Source organism: Neopsephotus bourkii, unplaced genomic scaffold (genome assembly GCF_033783945.1).
Source record: "Neopsephotus bourkii isolate Nb327-2 ecotype Australia unplaced genomic scaffold, CSIRO-AGI_Nbou_v1 NB_1154, whole genome shotgun sequence".
NCBI lineage: Eukaryota > Metazoa > Chordata > Aves > Psittaciformes > Psittacidae > Neopsephotus > Neopsephotus bourkii.
This window is the reverse complement of record NW_026901640.1, coordinates 1,167,812-1,184,751: the sequence shown is the minus strand read 5'-3', so window position 1 is coordinate 1,184,751 and position 16,940 is coordinate 1,167,812. Positions and strand designations below refer to the sequence as shown.

The window sequence follows — 16,940 nt, the reverse complement described above, 5'->3', positions numbered from 1 at the left end:
CATTTCACAACTGCATCTTTCTGGGCTGGCCAGCGCTGGGAGCACCGTGGCAGCATTGGTTACACCTCGTGCTGCAGACAGCCGGGATGACAAAACCAATCCAGCCTGGCTCCAGTGACAATTAACAGGAAAATGAAGTTTGGATTAGCACCGTTAGAAACAATAACCCAGTAATGAGCTTCTGCAGCCACGGACCAGCCTAGCCCTGCTCTCTGAAGGACCAGCGTGATTTGTGATTTTCACAGCACACGGGATATAAAGGGAATGGCAGTGAGCTGCAAAGGAGTTTTACCTGGGATTTAAAGGGGAAGGAAAAGTCACCAGTAGGGAAGAAAAATAATTCCTAATCCTCTGTAAACACATTTACCCCATACCGAGGGCAAAAATATTCTCTGTTACCCAACAGAGACCATTCCCTCCTGGGAGGGATGAAATGCAAGAAGCCCTGTCCCTCAATGCCATCCCTTGGGAAGGGGCTGCATGACCCCATCCTTGGCAGCACATCTTGGGGAGATTTTTACATTCCCCACTGAGCAATGCCAGGCCTTGGGGGGGCTCTTCAGAAGCTGCTCAAGCACCATTCCATCGGCAAACAGGGGAAAAGCAGCAACAGGAGGTGCAGCCCCACGTTAGTGGGTAATGTGGTGGGTTTGGATGGTGTCTCTACACCAAAAGAGCAGGAAAAGGGGAAAAATAGGGGCCAGGCTGCTTTTGTGCAAGAAGCCATCCCTCTCCTTTATGGGGCATGGGATGGAGATGCCCATAACCATCACACAGCCATGAGGGTAAAACCCTGGAGAAAGCAGGGACATCACAGTGTGCCGGGATGTGCAACAAGAGGGAACACACCTGGATTCACGAGTCCATGCTCAGCTCTGTACATGATCACCCCCAAGAGCCTGCCCAACGTGGGCTCCCCGTACATAAATCTGGGTCTTGCACAAACTCCCAGTGCAGCATTTCTGTCCATCTTCATACATTCCAGGTTCCCCACCTCCCCTGCACGAGGGATGTGCCTCGCCTGAGCAGCCCAACAAAGAAAGTTTTAACTCCAAGGCTAAGAAAATAAAATAAGGCAGGGAAAGTAAAATTCACTATTTTTGTTTAGTCTACTTTGGAGAATGAACGTTCCACTGGGGTACTCCTGCGTGAAGCCGAGCAGTCAAAGCCACTGGAACCAAGGACGGCTGAGATGGGGAGTGAAAAGCCTCTTATACCCAGTGCAACAAAACAGGCTGTCAGCTCTCAGCACCAGGATGTCTCAAACCCCCATGGCTAAAGCTTCCCAAGGAAACCTGGGCTATTTTGAGGGAAGCAGAATGCTCCTGTATTCACAATGCACAAAACCCCCATTTTACCACCCAAAGACAAGGCAACTTTGTCTTGCCAGCAACGTGCGGTTCACAGTTAGCTGAGACTCGATTACCTTGGGGACACCATGTCCACTCCAGCCCAGACTATCCCTCCCCTAGCAGAGAAATCAGTATTCAGGCAGTCCTGCTGCAAAGGCAGGGCTACACCAGAAACAGAAGAAATGTTAGAAGTGTATTTAAACACATGCATTAGATCATCGCCGAAGGTGGCATAGGGACAATGGGATGTCATGTCCTCAGGCTGTAAGAGAAGTCAGCAGCGATGGGTGAGCAGAGTCTGCAAGAGCTTCTTGAGGCTCATCAGTTCACTCTGTCCCCAGAGCAGCCAGCTCCTCCTTGTCCTGCAGGACCCAGCCACCCTTGGAGAACCTGGCAAGGACAGCGTCACTCTATAGCTCAGGAGTGGTGTCACTTAAAGCACACTGAAGACAACGCTATAGGAATGCATCCAACCTGCAAGAGGTCTGCAGTGTCCTTCAGCTGACAGGCGGGTTTCCAAAGCACCTCCAGCCTCTCCCTAGCACCACAGACATAAGTGACACCTTGGGTACCCGCTTGCCCAGCACCGGGTCCTGTCACCCTCGCTGCAATGAGCCCTGTACAGAGCACCCACCACTGTGACCATCAGCCTCTTCACATCACTGTTCACACACCTCTCCCACAACACCCTGCCACGCAACAAGCTGGTTGCAGGGATGGAGGTGCCTTAGACTACAGTGTATATGGATGAAAACCCAAAGGCACGTGGTGTGTGATACATATGTCTACAGCATCAGCACACAGTGAAGGCTTCCAGTCCAGGGAGAAGCCTGATGCATTAACAAAACCCACACCAAAAAGCCCCACAAACCCCACCGTGAGAGTGAGAAACAGCCACAGGTGCTGTGCAGCATCCAAACCTCGTTTAAACCAGCCTAGCACCTTAATCAGCTGCTCCACAGTCTGACTCTAAATCCCAACTTCCATGCAAGTGCCCGGGCTCACCACACTGCTCACCAGCACTTATCCCACTATACCCATGATGTGAAGCACTCCATCACAGTGGGATCTGAAGGCAAACAAATTACTCCATCCTGTTTCTTTTCCAGCTGCTTTTGCACCCCTTTAGAAAACCAGGTTTCTCTTTGCAAAGCACTCTCCTCGCATCAAAGCAACTATATTCAGGGGATAGCTTGGTTGAGTTCTATTTGTTCCCCCTCCCTGCAGTGTTTGGAGAGCATCTTTGCCGTCCCACGTAAATTCCAAGTTTCATTTATTAAATACCTCGCTGGCATTTTCTTTTCACTTTCACACTGCTCGGTTAATATTACATTTGACATTCTAAGCTTTACAGATGGCAACAGAAGCAGAATGCTAAAAATAGCCTGCCAGGGAGACGGGAGGCTAGAAATAGGCTCCTGCACAACAGCAGCCCCAATACTCTCTGCCTGCCCCCATGGTTTGGGAAATGACAGCGTTCAGGAGATGAGGAGGAGCAAACGCCAGGCAAACGGGTACCCATGGAGCTGCAGATGCTCCATCTGAGCAGCCCAGGGATGGGGATGGAGCATCCCTGTCCTATCCCACTGAGCAAACCTCATCACCTCGAGCTGGAACCCGTCCCCATCGCAGCTCAGTGTTAGAGGAGGACATATTAAAAATGAAGCCAGGGTGGTCAGGTTCCAAGGGCGCTGTGGAAGGTCCGGCAGTGCCTATCCCTAACCCCCAGCCAGGTTATGTGTCACCTCTGGCCATCTGCACCAGCTCCCGGTCACACATGCCTGCACAAGCTCTCCCGGCCCTGCATGGGTTTGGTAATTCATCTGCAGACACATCAGCAAGACGATGAGTCAGTCCCAAGACAGGATCGTGTCTCATCTCCTCCCTCGTGGGCTGCTTTAAAATTACTGCTGTAGAAGAAGTGACAAGAGGAGAACGCTCAAAGCCTCCTGGCACCTGGATCGTGTACCAAGCAGGCACGCTTGAATGACCCACAACAACAGAACACCAACAGCCCACGCTGTTTCTCTGGCTCTTTGTGATGTTCCTCGAGTGCTTTTGCCCTGTCGCATCCTCCGCATTCCCTGCACTGCTGCCACCTTCCCGGGGAGCCTTGCATCTGGGAAGAAATCCTCCCACCACTCCTCCCCTAACGGGGCTGTGCCAACATGAGTTTTACCACGCACGAGTGCAGTTCCTGTTATGAAGCATCAAACAACGGGTCCTGCCCCGCTGCTGCCACTGGTTTTGCTGGGATACACCAGCATCCTCCATCCAGCTCCTCGCCAGGGCAATACCGGGCAGCACTGATTCGTACCAGGGGGAGGCTGAGCCTTGTTGTGTGAAGTAACCAAACCCACACAGTGTGATGTGACATGCACCCACCCGTGATGAAGCAGTAGGAGTACCCTGGAGTGTGGCGCTGCAGCTCTTCCCTCTTGAGTGACAATCTTACCTACATTCACATTCTGGGTGTTAATACTCTGTTGCTGGGTCTGTCGGCTATATGTTGTGGGGGTGGCTGGGGTTTGTTCTTTGTGGTTTATTTTAAGGCAGATTAATCAGCATTTAGTAACTCTATATAGGGAAATGAGCCCCCTCCACAACCCACACGTGTCTCAGGCGAGGTATCGCTGGTGGCAGGCAGGGAAGCAGCGAGATGCTTGGACAGGGCAGAGGCAAAGCCTGTGGTACCCATCCGAGATGGAGCCAGATGGGAACTGCCCCAGCCCTGCCCTGCCATCCCACCTCTCAGCTTGCCAAGGGGACCCTTCCTTTTATTTCTGATGCATATTGCAGTAAGGAACAATATGAGGAATATTATTTTGGTGCCCTGGGAAAAATTAGCAAGTCAAATATTGGATCAGGCCTCCAGCATATGCCAAGGAGATTGCTTTGATCTTATCCACACTAAAAGCTCTATTATCGAATTTAAAGTCTGTGAACACATATCAGACCAATATACAATGCATATCTGAATACACACTGGAGAAGCAGGGGATGTTTTGACAAAGGGAAAAAAGAGTATTTTAGCTGAAAGTATCAAAGTTACTGCATCAACTGAAACACAAACGCCCTTCTTCATCTGGTGCAGTGGCTTTACTGACAGGGCAACCCGCAACCTGGGACCTGAGTGTCACTTAGGAGAAACTCCACTCCTGGCCTGGGCCTGGAAACTGATTGTGGCTTGATGGCAAAGCCATGACTTCCCAGGGGATAGGGTCCAGCAGCAGCACCAGGGCAGCATCAGCCACAGTGTGCTGACACCCAGTGAACCTCATGGAGGAGGCTGTCCCAAAGGGCCACCCCCCAGCGTGGCACGTGTCTGTGACCATGGGCACTGCAGGACAACCCCAACTCACCATTTTATTATTGATTTCGTGGAAATGGATTTCACAGACTTTTTCCACCACGTCTTCATTTTCAAAAGTTACGAAGCCAAATCCTGTTTGAGAAAGAAACAAAGAGGGGAGGGGGAAAGAAAAACACGAGTTAAGTCCAATTTCATCCCAGTAAAGCATCACTTAGAGAGCTGGGAAAAGTTTATATATGGATATAGAAATACACCTCCTGTCTATGGAGCTGCTGCTGAACTTGCTACAGACTAATGGAGGGAAGAAGCATTGTCTCTAGGAAAATGAATATGGTTCTGTTCCAGCTCTTCCATAGGATTTAATGGAGAATTAAAACCTCCATATGGATTTTTTGATCCATCCTGCAGAATTTAATGGATAGTTACACCCCAGTTACATGATGGCTCAGAAACTACAATAAGGCCATATTTTTTTTTCACACCTTATAGGTTTTTAAGAGCAATCTCGACAAAACCCAATTATATTTCTATGGAACCATATTGATTTTATCTCTTGTTTAATTCCACAGGACCTCTCCATTAGAGCTCACTCATTACGAGACCCAAAGAAATAAAAATACAGCAAGACAGGAGATGATTCCTCGTTTAGAGGCAAGGAAAATCCCACCCCAATGCTTCCCCACATAGGCAGCAGCACTTTGTGCTTCCATTGATGGGGCACCAAAGGTCCCCACTGCTGAGTGCTGGGGCCAGCAGCACAGGCACAGCAGCTCCATCCGCACGGATGCAGCCGGCCCCATGGGGCAGCGCGCTCCGGAGGTGGTTATTTGTCCCTTTCTTCCTGAATGACTTCCTCTAATACCTCATCAGGACATCCTGAGGCCTCCAAGAAACCATTACGTTGAAGGCCTCTGATCTAATAATTCCTCTCTTCTCTGCTGCTGCTTCAAAGGAGCCCTGGATTTGGGCTGGTTTAGGGCCGTTTGATGCCTGCTGCCTGCCTGTAGCTGTACATGGGATTTGCTCTGCTGGGGCCACATGAAAGAAACCTGGCAGCCCACCCCAGCTCTGCAGTCATGTTCCTGAGCAGAAAATAACAACCGAGCTCCCAAACAAAAACCAAGCCAATGTGCTACATCTCCGGCAAAGGCTTGATGCGGGAGTCAACACTGACACCAATGGAGCTAATGAAATCTTAAAGATGTGACCACAAGATGAACTTCAGCCTCCAGACTGCACTGGGAACGCCCACGGGGGAGATCCCAGCACTGTTTCCAACACTGGTGGAACAGCACCTGATGTCTTCCTCACCCCAGGCTCCCAGCCAAAGGAGCAGAGCTGGAGCATCCCCAGCAGCACCCCTTACTCCCGGAAAAGGGGTAGGAATCCAACGTTTCCAAGTGTTATTGTCCATGTGTTCCATAGATAGCTCTGCACTGTGAGCATCCCTCCACTCAGCCATGCACAGCATTAGAGCAGTTTGTCTTTGCTGTCTCCTATCTGCATGTCCATCCATCCGCTGCCCATCCCAGTCCCCCAGCTGTTTGGGAAGACAGCAGTGAACCCTCATCTCCAGCCCACTTTGCTATAGACAATTCATCTGCAATTAGCACCAGCAACCTGCTCCCCCCAGCAGACCCAGTGCTCCCAGTATGTGCCCAGCGACACGTACTTGCTGTGCCAGGGTCCCAAAGCAGTACTTCATCATTCTAAACACACACATTTGCTGCAGTGGGGCACAGCAGAAATATTAAACTAGAAGGGTTGGTTTTTTTTAGCAACCTACAGGTACAAGATGTATTTTGCAGGCTACAATATTGGAAGCTGTGAAGTACATTTCAAGGTGAGCTCTGAACAGCTCCCAGACACGTTGTTTGGGAATGCACAGTACGTGTAGCTACGGGGAATGCTTCCATCCCTCTTTGGACCCTCTTATTGGGGGAAAACCCACCAGAAATGGTTTCTAGAGCTCCCCCACAGCACAGCACATCACCCGGCAGCACATCAGGCTCAACCCCAGCACTCAGAACACTGCTTTCCTTTGCACTTAAAGCACGTAGCAGCTTGAAGTATTTTACTTAACCCCAGTCCTTCATTTGCCTTCTAAATTACTCCATTTAAACCTCCCTGACACAGACCCATAGTTAAACAGAATGTCTGTGGTTAACTGCCTGCACACGGCATCCCAGGAATCCCGGAGCACACGGCGCTGGAGCTGGGACCGGCACCTCGCCAGGGACCAGCAATGGGACCGGTCCAGGGCTACAAGTCATTACTTGTTCGAGCACCAGCAACATCTTCATCATTAGCAGCTCATTAGCGAGTTCTGCAGTTGAGGGCTTTCTCTTTCAACTTTAGGCAGGTCTCAGTGCCAGGATGGAAGGGAGACAGGGAATTTAGAGGAGATTAGCCTTAATATGCCTACCACCGCCAGAAAGCCCACTGCAGTCATTACACATTTGGACTCAGGAAAGAAGTTTCCCGTTCTCATCCCACTCCATATGGCTTAAACACAGGTTTATCAAGGAATTAGTTGTCTGATTACATCGGATACCCACCCAGCTTTCCGCATTACAGATTTCAGCACAAGAATCAAATAACAACCCCTAGGTGTCCACACTCATTTGCAGGTCTTTAGAAGATCAATGTCACTTCCACACAGGCCAGTCTAGCTGGCTTGGCAAGGAAAATCATGGGATGGGGTCTGTAAGGAAACCCAACTCTATCTTTTATTCCTTCCAGCAGCACATGGGGCACTCCATCCATAGTCAAAGGCTTAAGGTATTTTACCTTTACTATTACCAACAGCTTCACTGCTTGGGAAGCAACCAGAGGATTTTAATCTACACACATACAGGCACTTCAAACCCATCGGATGCGATTCAAGAGATGCCATCACTCCTTCAACAAACACTCCCCAAGAAATCATATGCCCCAGACTGAAAAACTTCATGAAAGTGATGGGCAATGGGTCACTTTTTGACTCAGACTGCAATAGGTGTAATACTTGACTTGTAATAGTTGCACACACACACACACACACACACACGCACATCACCGCATGCATGCCTTATTAGTTAGCATAATGAATACATGCTCGATTGAAATTACCCAAACTCTCAGGAACCTGCCTGGACTGAGCAGACAATTATTTCTGCTGAGAGGTACTAAGAGTCAACAACAAAAAAATGGTTCTGGGAAAGTGTATGAAAAAGATTAACACAAAACAAAGGCGGCTCTTTAAAATGGTGACAGAAATAGGATTCCGGTTGTCAAGGAGCACCCATTTAAAAATGAAATTATACCGCATCCTTCTGAATGAAGCTATTATTGGAAGCTAACAAGCTCTATTTAAGAGATAAGCATTTAACAGAGTCAAACGGTTGGGGTTTTTATTCAAATGAATAAAACTGAATATTCATTTGAATAATCTTTGCTGTACAAGAAAAGACAAAGAAGAGGGAAAAAATAAAGTAAGAGGCAAACGGATGCCCCCCAAACGAGAGGCTTCAAGCCAAACCTGATCACTGAAGGAAGCTGAGACCTGCATTTCTGACCTTCAGTTTCAAACCATTCCTTTAGCATTGGCTCAGAAAATGGAATCATTTCACTCTATTCATCTGGTGGTTAATGGGCACTGCCAAGCACCCAGACAATGCACAAGGATCCTCCTGAGCCCAAATGGGATGATCTCCAAAGGGAGAGGGTTTGCTCTACCTGGGCACTTCTGCTGTCTCCATCCAGTCCAACCTCTCTGCCTCCCATGGCAGCAGGTTTTGGTGAGAGGAGGGCTCATTCCAGCATCCCAGGTCTGCTCCAGCCTGGTCCAGCTGTGGAACTGCTCCTGCCCACAGCAACACACAGTGAACAGGAGGCCACTGCTTCAGCTGGACTTCTTTTACTCACTCATCTGCTACTGAGAACCTGAAATACTTGGGGTCAGTTACCAGAGGATGCAGCTGTCTTCAGTTGAAGTACCCCAAGCTGAAGGTCCTTGGTACCCTACAGACCAGGTCCCTTTAGGGCTGGATGCCTGCAGAACGAGGCTTTGTCAATGGTGACTCACAAAAGGGGATTTCTTCACTAGGAAACAGCATTATTCACAGGGGAGGGAAAATCTGGTTATTTCTTAGCACAAGGCAAGATAGTCCCAAGCATCCAAATAACCCTGAGTCCCCCAAAAATGTTTACAATAAGCCTAGAGCCACAACCCAGGTACTTGACATCCAGCGGCGCAGGGGACATCCTCTGACCCACCTTGGTTACTCCAAGAAGCCCCTTTGATCCAGAGCCTTGTTCAGCCAAGAAAGCTGAACAGCACAGGGTGCATGGCTCTGGGCAGTGAAGCAGAGCTCAGCTGCAGCACTTCCTGCTATGGTATTCCAGAACTAAGAGAAACATTGTTCAGACAAAACGACTGAAACCATCAAAAGATTAAAATGATTTTAAAAACACTGGGTAGAAGCCATAAATAATATTAAGAACCATGCTGGAGATACCAAATGTCAGTGCTCCCGTGTTCTGCATTTTGGGTTTTTTCACACTCGAACCAACTATATTTCACACCTTTGTCATCACTTGAGAGGTTTTATGTCAACCTCAGTAAAATACAGCCGAGATGACGACACCATTGCTATGAAATATATCTGCTTTCCCGTGCTTGCTGGCAGCAACTTTTCCCCAGCCCGAGGTTTAGCTGTGTGCTCAGTGTTATCTACTGCAGCTGCGTCTGCACACACAGAGGACGTCACTCATCAGGAGAATGGCACGAAAGCAGCTTACCAGGTTAAAGGTCTCGCTCTTTCAAACCTATGCTGGCATTAAAACAAGGAAAACAAGGTGATTGCATCCTGCATCGGAGAGGTTAAACCCAGGTTAATGCCAGGGTGAGCCACTGATGGGCTCTGATGAGCAAACTGGAACCCCTGAGCCAAACCCACTGTCATTAGAGGCACGTACACCGCTGCCCGCTGCAGGCACTGCTGCTCTGAGCAGAGGCTCTCCATCCACCAGGAAAGATGCTCTGGAGGGGGAACGCGCTGGGACAAGAGCTGGAGGAGTCTGATTCGGCTCTCAGGCTGTCCTGGGGTCACCTGATGATGTGGAGAGAGTCGCTTTGTCTCATCTGCAGTGCTCCTCTTCACCCAGGCTGAGTCTGTATTGTCTGGTGAGCCGGCAGGGCCTGTGCAGCTGGGACTGCCTCTTACTGCATTTATAGCACACCAAAGCACCAGAGAGCTCCTTAAAGGGTTCTGGGAAGTAAGTAATCACCAGGGCTCTTTTGTGCCTGCACAATAATCCCAAAGACCAAGGGCAGGAGACAAGAGCACGGAGAGGAGAAAGGAAGAGATTTACATAGTCCACATCGTACCAATAAGTGATGCAGGCTCTGCTTAAATCTCACTCCTGCTGCTAGGCAAGAATAACCCCATAGTCGCCTGCTGCTGCTCTTGTTAATGCGGGATCAGCCTCCTCTTATACATGGAACACGCTCCAGCAGCACTGTCCTGCTCCAGACTCCCAACCAGCCAGCACAGTTCCACTATGAAGCTTGGCCCTGGGTCCCTGTGGTCCTACTGGCCCCTAGCACTGCCTGACAAGTGGCTGTGCCAACAGACAGAACCACAGAATCACAACATAGTCTGGGTTGAAGGGACCTTAAAGCTCATCCAGCTCCAACCCCTTCCACTGGAGCAGCTTGCTCCAAGCCCCTGTGTCCAACCTGGCCTTCAGCACTGCCAGGGATGGGGCAGCCACAGCTTCTCTGGGCACCCTGTGCCAGCGCCTCAGCACCCTCACTAAGTAAAGAATCTCTTACTTACATCTAACCTAAATCTCTCTGTTTAAGTTTGAACCCATTTCCTCTCATCCTACCATCGCACTCCATGGTGAAGATGGGAATATCTAGTTTGACTCCTAATGAGGAAGCACCAGTTCAGGCTCCATTCCCCTTTTGTGTTCAGCCTAGTACCTGACCTGCTCATTTGTGTTTGCTTCACGCCTCCTCTCTTCTCCCCACATTTAAGTTTCTTAAGCTTTGAAACAGAGAAAGGTCCAGTCCTGCTGTGGCATTATTTATGCACCTGCTTCTTATTTATAGCAATGGTTTTGGCAGCTGGTCCTGTAAACTCTAATAAAATGCCTTTCAAAACATAAAGAAAAATTCAAACTAAAGCAATGCGACCAGACAAGCCAGGCATAATGGCATTAGAGCCCGTGTCAATTAATTTTTCCTCTTCTTGATAAACGAGCCCCGTTCCATCCATTAATAATGAGGGAAGAAACAAGGAACGTTGACACCAGTTTAATTTATTTTCTCAACTTGCCTGGTCATATTTCTCCCTGTTGCAAAGCTTTCTGGTGCTGTTGGGAATTGCAAGTGGCTCCCACACAGTCGATGCATAGATTGGTGTGAATCGATACCGTCCTCCTTTATTCACACATCCCTTGTAATCAGAGGGGAAAAAGTTACTTAGTGCCAGGCACCCCAGACTGCCAAACCGCCTCAGAGAAACAGTGATGATGATGATGATGATGATAAACCTGCATGGGAAGGGAGGAAACCAAGTCCTGTAATCACTGCCACCGGATCTCCTCTTCACAGACAAACAGAATGAGGGGCTGGGACATTTTAATTGCTCAGACAGTGAACCAGGGATGTTCCCATCCCCTTGCTGTCTGCAAAGGTAATTCAAGTCATTACCCTGAGAGTCTGGGAACAGGGACCTGTGGTGTACTGGGAAAAGCCATTTGGTTGTTTGCATCAGAACAGGATGTGAAAACTCAGCCGTGACCTTGCTGCCTTACACTGGGTCTTTGGAGAAGTCACTTAAATCTTCCCTGTGGTCCAGGTCCCACATTTCTTCCCCCCACTTTCTAGCCCCCTCCTCATGTGTTGTACTGCAACTCAGCTCACTAAAGCTCAAAACCCATGACAAAATCTGTCAACTCTAACTCCTTGTTTCCTGTTATTCCAACTTCCTGGGCTGCAAACACACCAAAGGAGAGGATTCGATTTCCAATTAAGTAACTCTCTCCACATTCACAGAACACAGACTTAGTCTGAGGCACACTTCCTCTAAGGAGAGGCTTTTAACACACCTGAAGGCACCTCCTGCTCCACAGAGAACAAGAACTCATCCCACCCTTGTGATAACCAGATAGGGAGAGGGATGCACCAGGAGATGGAGGAGGAAAGAGAAGGTTAACACCTATGGTCTAGGACAGGAAGCATCACCCTCATTTAACTGAAGGGTGCTCTGGGAATGCTCTCATCAGCCCCCACATCCACTTGGTGTTTAAGCACATCTTGGGCCGGGTATGGAAACCAAGTCAGGCTCTCCCGCAGCCACGGGCAGGTATTTAAAGTGTCAATAAATACTCCAGGACATGAGAGTGAATCCTCAGAATTAAATCAGCAGCCGAGTGCCTTGGATCAAACCCTCCACACAAGGTGCGAGCGCTTCAATAGCAGCGCGGCAGGAGAGCCAAGAGCTGAGGTCAGCTGCGCAGCTGGATAAAGGGCACCAGCAAGACTCTCCTTTGCTTTTGTTCTGGAAAGCTGCAAGGCTCCGGCTCCTTGCTCCGTCCTCCCACGGCTGCGTGACATTTGCAATGGGAGCACTGCTCAGGAAAACAAAAAGGCACCTTAGGATGAGCAGGCGCTGCGCCACAGAGCAGCCTGTCCCTGTGAACAGGCAAAAACCCACCCTAGCTGCCTTTTGGGAATGATTTCCCTGGATGGGAGGATGCAGGCACAGAAAAGGGACTCGTCCCTCTCTCAAACAACCCCTTTTGGCCATATTTCCAGGCTGGGGGGTATATCTGCCTCCCTTGCAGGGGCTGGGACGCTGGTTCTGGCCGAAGTCCCCGCAGTCTCTCACAGAAGTGGTACCTGAACTTTTCATAATGAATTCTTCATAACAACAAATCTTCATTAAAACGCGCTCCTATTAACGTCCTGAAATCAACCCAAAGCGCTGAGTACATAATGACTGAAGCACACCCTACACCGCAACTCACTAAATGCCAGTTTTATCATATTGTTAATTAACAGAAGCCATTAATGAATTCACAGATCATTTAGAAGCATTAGCGGTGACCTAAGACAAATTGCACGTACGTGTGATACTCCTGCGTCTGCACTTTCTGCAGCTGAATTTTCTCACAGGAGGGCCCAAAGTCTGGTCCTGACTCAACTTCTCTCCGTTGCAGAGATCATTTCTCAATGGGCACATTCTGGTCAGCACCTCGAGAATCAAAGCATCAGCTGAAATGTGAGATAGTGAAGGAAAAGCTGTCGTGGGCAGCGTCTGCTTTTGTGGCAGTGCTGAACTCGCATTTGGGGCCACCCACCCCTGCTCCTCACAGCTTCTCACTGCACTGCTCAGGTCGGGTATGAACTTCTCAGCTCTAATGAGTCCAAAAGCGATGGAAGAGCTGGGTGGGACAAATGTGGCCTCATCGAACAGATTTCTTTTTGCTATCAAAGAACAGAACCCCAAATGCTTGCAAAATGCAATGAATCCATCCACAAGCACAACGGGAACCTCATGCTCCAAATGAACATCTCCAACCATTCCCTAGCAAGACCCACAGCGCACAGAGCCAGTGACCAACCTGAACACTGACTTCTGTCCCCAAAATGAGCACCCTGCAGCCCCTCACTGTGCCATGGGGCAAGGCCAGGAAACTCCTCACCACTCGGACACCACTTGCCACCTCTCCTGCAGCCAAAGGGTGCAGACGTGACCACAGGAGCCAGTGGTGGTGGTGTCGAGGCTCTGGCCCTGCCAGCCTGGAGAGGACAAGGACAAGCGGAGCAGCAGTGTGAAGGGTGATGAAGGGATGGAGGCCATCGTGCCCTGGGTACCAGCAAACCCAGCCAGGCTCCCCCATCAGAAAAGCTCCCCATGCAGCTGCAGTAGCCGCTGCCCACCCAAGACAACACCCTGCCATCTTCATCTGCTTGCCTACAGGCGTCAAACCCTCTCTGCCTGTCAATTCTTCCACAGTTTATTACTAAATCTCTAAAATATTACATTTTTTATCATATCCAAATTCACTTTATTGCATTTGACAATACAGATAATCACATACCATATGCTCTGATGTTTTCAAACCAATGCATGTTGACAGCAGTTTTTATTCATGATGCATAATTCTATGCGGGGCTGACAAAGGCGGCGCAGCACCGAGCCCCGGGTTACGGTTTGGTTGGTGGGGACCATCCTTTTTTCCATTTCCTTTTCTTCATTGTAACAACAGATTTACAAAACTGGGAGGGAAGAGGCTTCGCTTGCAGTGGAAATAGGAAATTGGAGGGGAGGAAGATGGGCTTATCAAAGAGATGGCTTCAAAGTATTAATAATGGGGGGGTTGGTTATTGCAATTACTGGCATTTGGGACTTGGTGCTAATGCGGGTAGGGAAGTGTGATGGCTCATCTGTGAGCGAGCAGAGGTGGACGCACAGGGGGTACGAGGCTGTACCCCTGCTCCTGCACACCTTCCTACCTGTCTCCCATCACCCATCTCTGAAACCACCTTCTCTTCCCAAGGGAAACGATGTGTTTCAGCAGAGCAAAGCCCTACAGCCTTCATTTAAACCCCTCTGATTTTAAAGACATGAAATTAAACAGGTTTTGAGAGCTTTCCCAAACAGCATCATCCATTCCCATCACTCTGCCTTTAACCAGTGCTCATGAAGATAGAGCTGAAGGCAAGCTGGAAAACCCCCTCATTCTCTCCCCTACCCATGTACATCCATCCCCATCCCCACAAGCTGCTAAGCTCAAGACAGCATCAGTGGAAAAACCCAAGCAAATCCCAATCCCAAGCACGGCATTCAGGCAATAGATCCAACAACTTGAAAGATGGCAACGCTGCGCAAACCAAACAGGATGCTATGTCTAAATTAAGCTGTAATGACCTGCTCTGAGGTCTTTATTAGCCAGGTAATGATCATTTAAGAGGAGGTTACTATCTTGAGCCAAGGGCACCTAATGCCATTACTGAACTTGTTAAAACCTGCCAAGCAAGTCATTATTTCTAACATTATTTCTTTTTCTTTTAACACAGCTTCCTACCTCTCTCGTGAGGTGCTCGGCTGTAAATCACAGGAGGCAGTGAGCACACTCAGCTGCCTCCCCTAAGAGGCTGAATTTAGCTCCTGCTCACCCTGAGCAGGCTGAACACAAGACAAATACCCCACAAGAATAAAAACCATGCTTTGAAACACTCTGACCTTAAAAGGCCCACAGAGACAGGCCACAGCACAGCAGAAACCTATAGCAGGCAGTGGTCTTCACAGCCTAATGGCCTTAAAGAGCCGGCCTTTGCAAGTGGGTTGCAGCTGGCATCTGATGAGATGCCATGTGGCACTGTGATTCACATACTGCATGGATCACTGGCACTTTGGCTGGGAAGAGAAGAGCTTAAACAACACCCCAGTGCTTATGGATTCTGGAGCTGGTTAAGAGAAACAGCAGCCTCAGAGCCCATAGGACAAGCTCACCTGGGGAGAAGGTGCCCAGTGAGAGGACACTGACTGGATGCACTGCTTCCCCAAGCCAAGAGCTACCAGGCAAAGAGGCCAAGGGCAAACCTGTGCTGACTTGGAGAAGGACAAGATGCTGAGATGTTTTCCTACTTGTCCCAGTCATATCCCCCAGGAAAATAATACTCAATCCTCTCCATCCTCATTGCCCATCACATGCATCCCGACCTGCTCCCCACAAAGCACATCGTCCGGTCCGGTCTCTGCGCCCACAGTGGTGATGGATCCAACAAGGACTTGTCCCCAGTGCAGAGGGAAGGAGAGGATCTGACACCCGGATCCTGGCTGGAAGGGAGTAACCCAGCATGGACGGTATTATGAGTGACACCAGCAAGCTGCCAGCTCAGGAACTCATTACTGTCAAGGTACACCGTGGCCTGCTGCCAGGCCCCCAGCTTTCACACTCGCTATGCCAGAACATCCACACACAATTTAATTGCATTATAATTTCAAAAGTGCTTTTCAAACTGGAAAAAGGCATTCACTGATTAACCAGCGAAGAGCAAAATTGTTTATGAAATTGAATACAAAAAGCTACAGAAATGTAATTGGGTTGTTCTAGCACCTAATTTTCAAGCCATTTTCCCACTTATTTAATCACGAGATACAAAAGGAACTAGTGAATTGACTTCATACTAATTAGATTACTCCCTGCGATACTCCAGGCCTATATTCCAACTGGTTGATAGTGCTGCTTTAAAATGAAACAAAAAATGTAGCAACAGCTTGTCTGAGGCCATAACACATTTGTTTCCCATCAACCCTCCCTTATGGGAGGGCTGTAAAATCCAGGCTGAATCCTCCCTAACCTGCTGTAGCCAGTCACCCAGAACCACTAACTGCCCTGGAAAGGGATGAGAAACGCTTGCCAAATGGTCATGGATGCTCCTGGGTGTGTGGCTGAGATGGGGTGACAGCTCGGGGCTCCCCACCATGCCGAGCATCACCAGTGACAGATGATGGAGGAGCTGGCTGGGATGCGCTCTCCAACCCAAGGATGGACACTTGGGTTTCCCCAAGCAAGGAACTGCTGAAGGCTGGCTCTGCTCTTGCTTTGAGGATGCGCCCAGTGATGGCTGCAGGAAAACCCCGGTTCACAGAGGTGAACCCTGGTTCTGGCCAAGGAGGGGAACTTCCCTTCTAAACCCACCACGGAATCACTGCCATAAACTGTTTCAAAACACGGTGCAAGGTCATCTCTTGACAGAAAACAGTAAATGTGCCAAGCAAAACCAAGGGAATGATGGGGGAAGACATTTCTTGCACCCTATTTCCTCTTCACCCTGACCGTGCAACAGGCACCCAGGAGGAGCCCACATCCCTCCCTTCTGTGCTCCAGAAACCAGGAGAAACTCCAGGAAAAGGAGTCAGGGAGGAGACTCATGCTGTGCATCCACTTCAGGGTCACCTCTTCAGGGCGGCCACACATCCCTGTGAGATACAGCAAGGCCAGCAGGAGCTGCAGGCACTTCATCTCATTTTAAACCAAGTCACTCGCTGAACAGGGATGCTCTGCTGAGCCTGGTCCTTTGAAGACACACAGACACCTTCCCTTGCACAAGTTTGTTCAAGGCGGCCCCAGACCCCGCTCTGCACGGGCACAATCTGCTCCCAGCTTTTTCCCTAATTCCAGATTTTATTAGGTGCCACATAATTGATGATATAATCAAATGTAGAATGTACATTATCAAGATATTGTAGCACTTCACAGGCCATTTA

At 49.2% G+C, this 16,940-nt stretch overlaps 1 protein-coding gene across 30 annotated transcripts in view; it reads right to left on the bottom strand.

Moving 5' to 3' along the window:
• The window catches only part of MSI2 (musashi RNA binding protein 2), a 212,802-nt gene that overhangs the window by 46,918 nt on the left and 148,944 nt on the right, over positions 1-16,940 (bottom strand). For all 30 annotated transcript variants that reach the window (XR_009726918.1, XR_009726921.1, XR_009726924.1 and 27 more), the window contains one exon: positions 4,715-4,797. Coding sequence is in view for 23 of the 30 variants with exons in the window: in XM_061363312.1 (XP_061219296.1) it covers positions 4,715-4,797 (83 nt within the window). In the remaining 7 variants the exon portion in view is untranslated. The remainder of the gene's footprint in view (positions 1-4,714; positions 4,798-16,940) is intronic.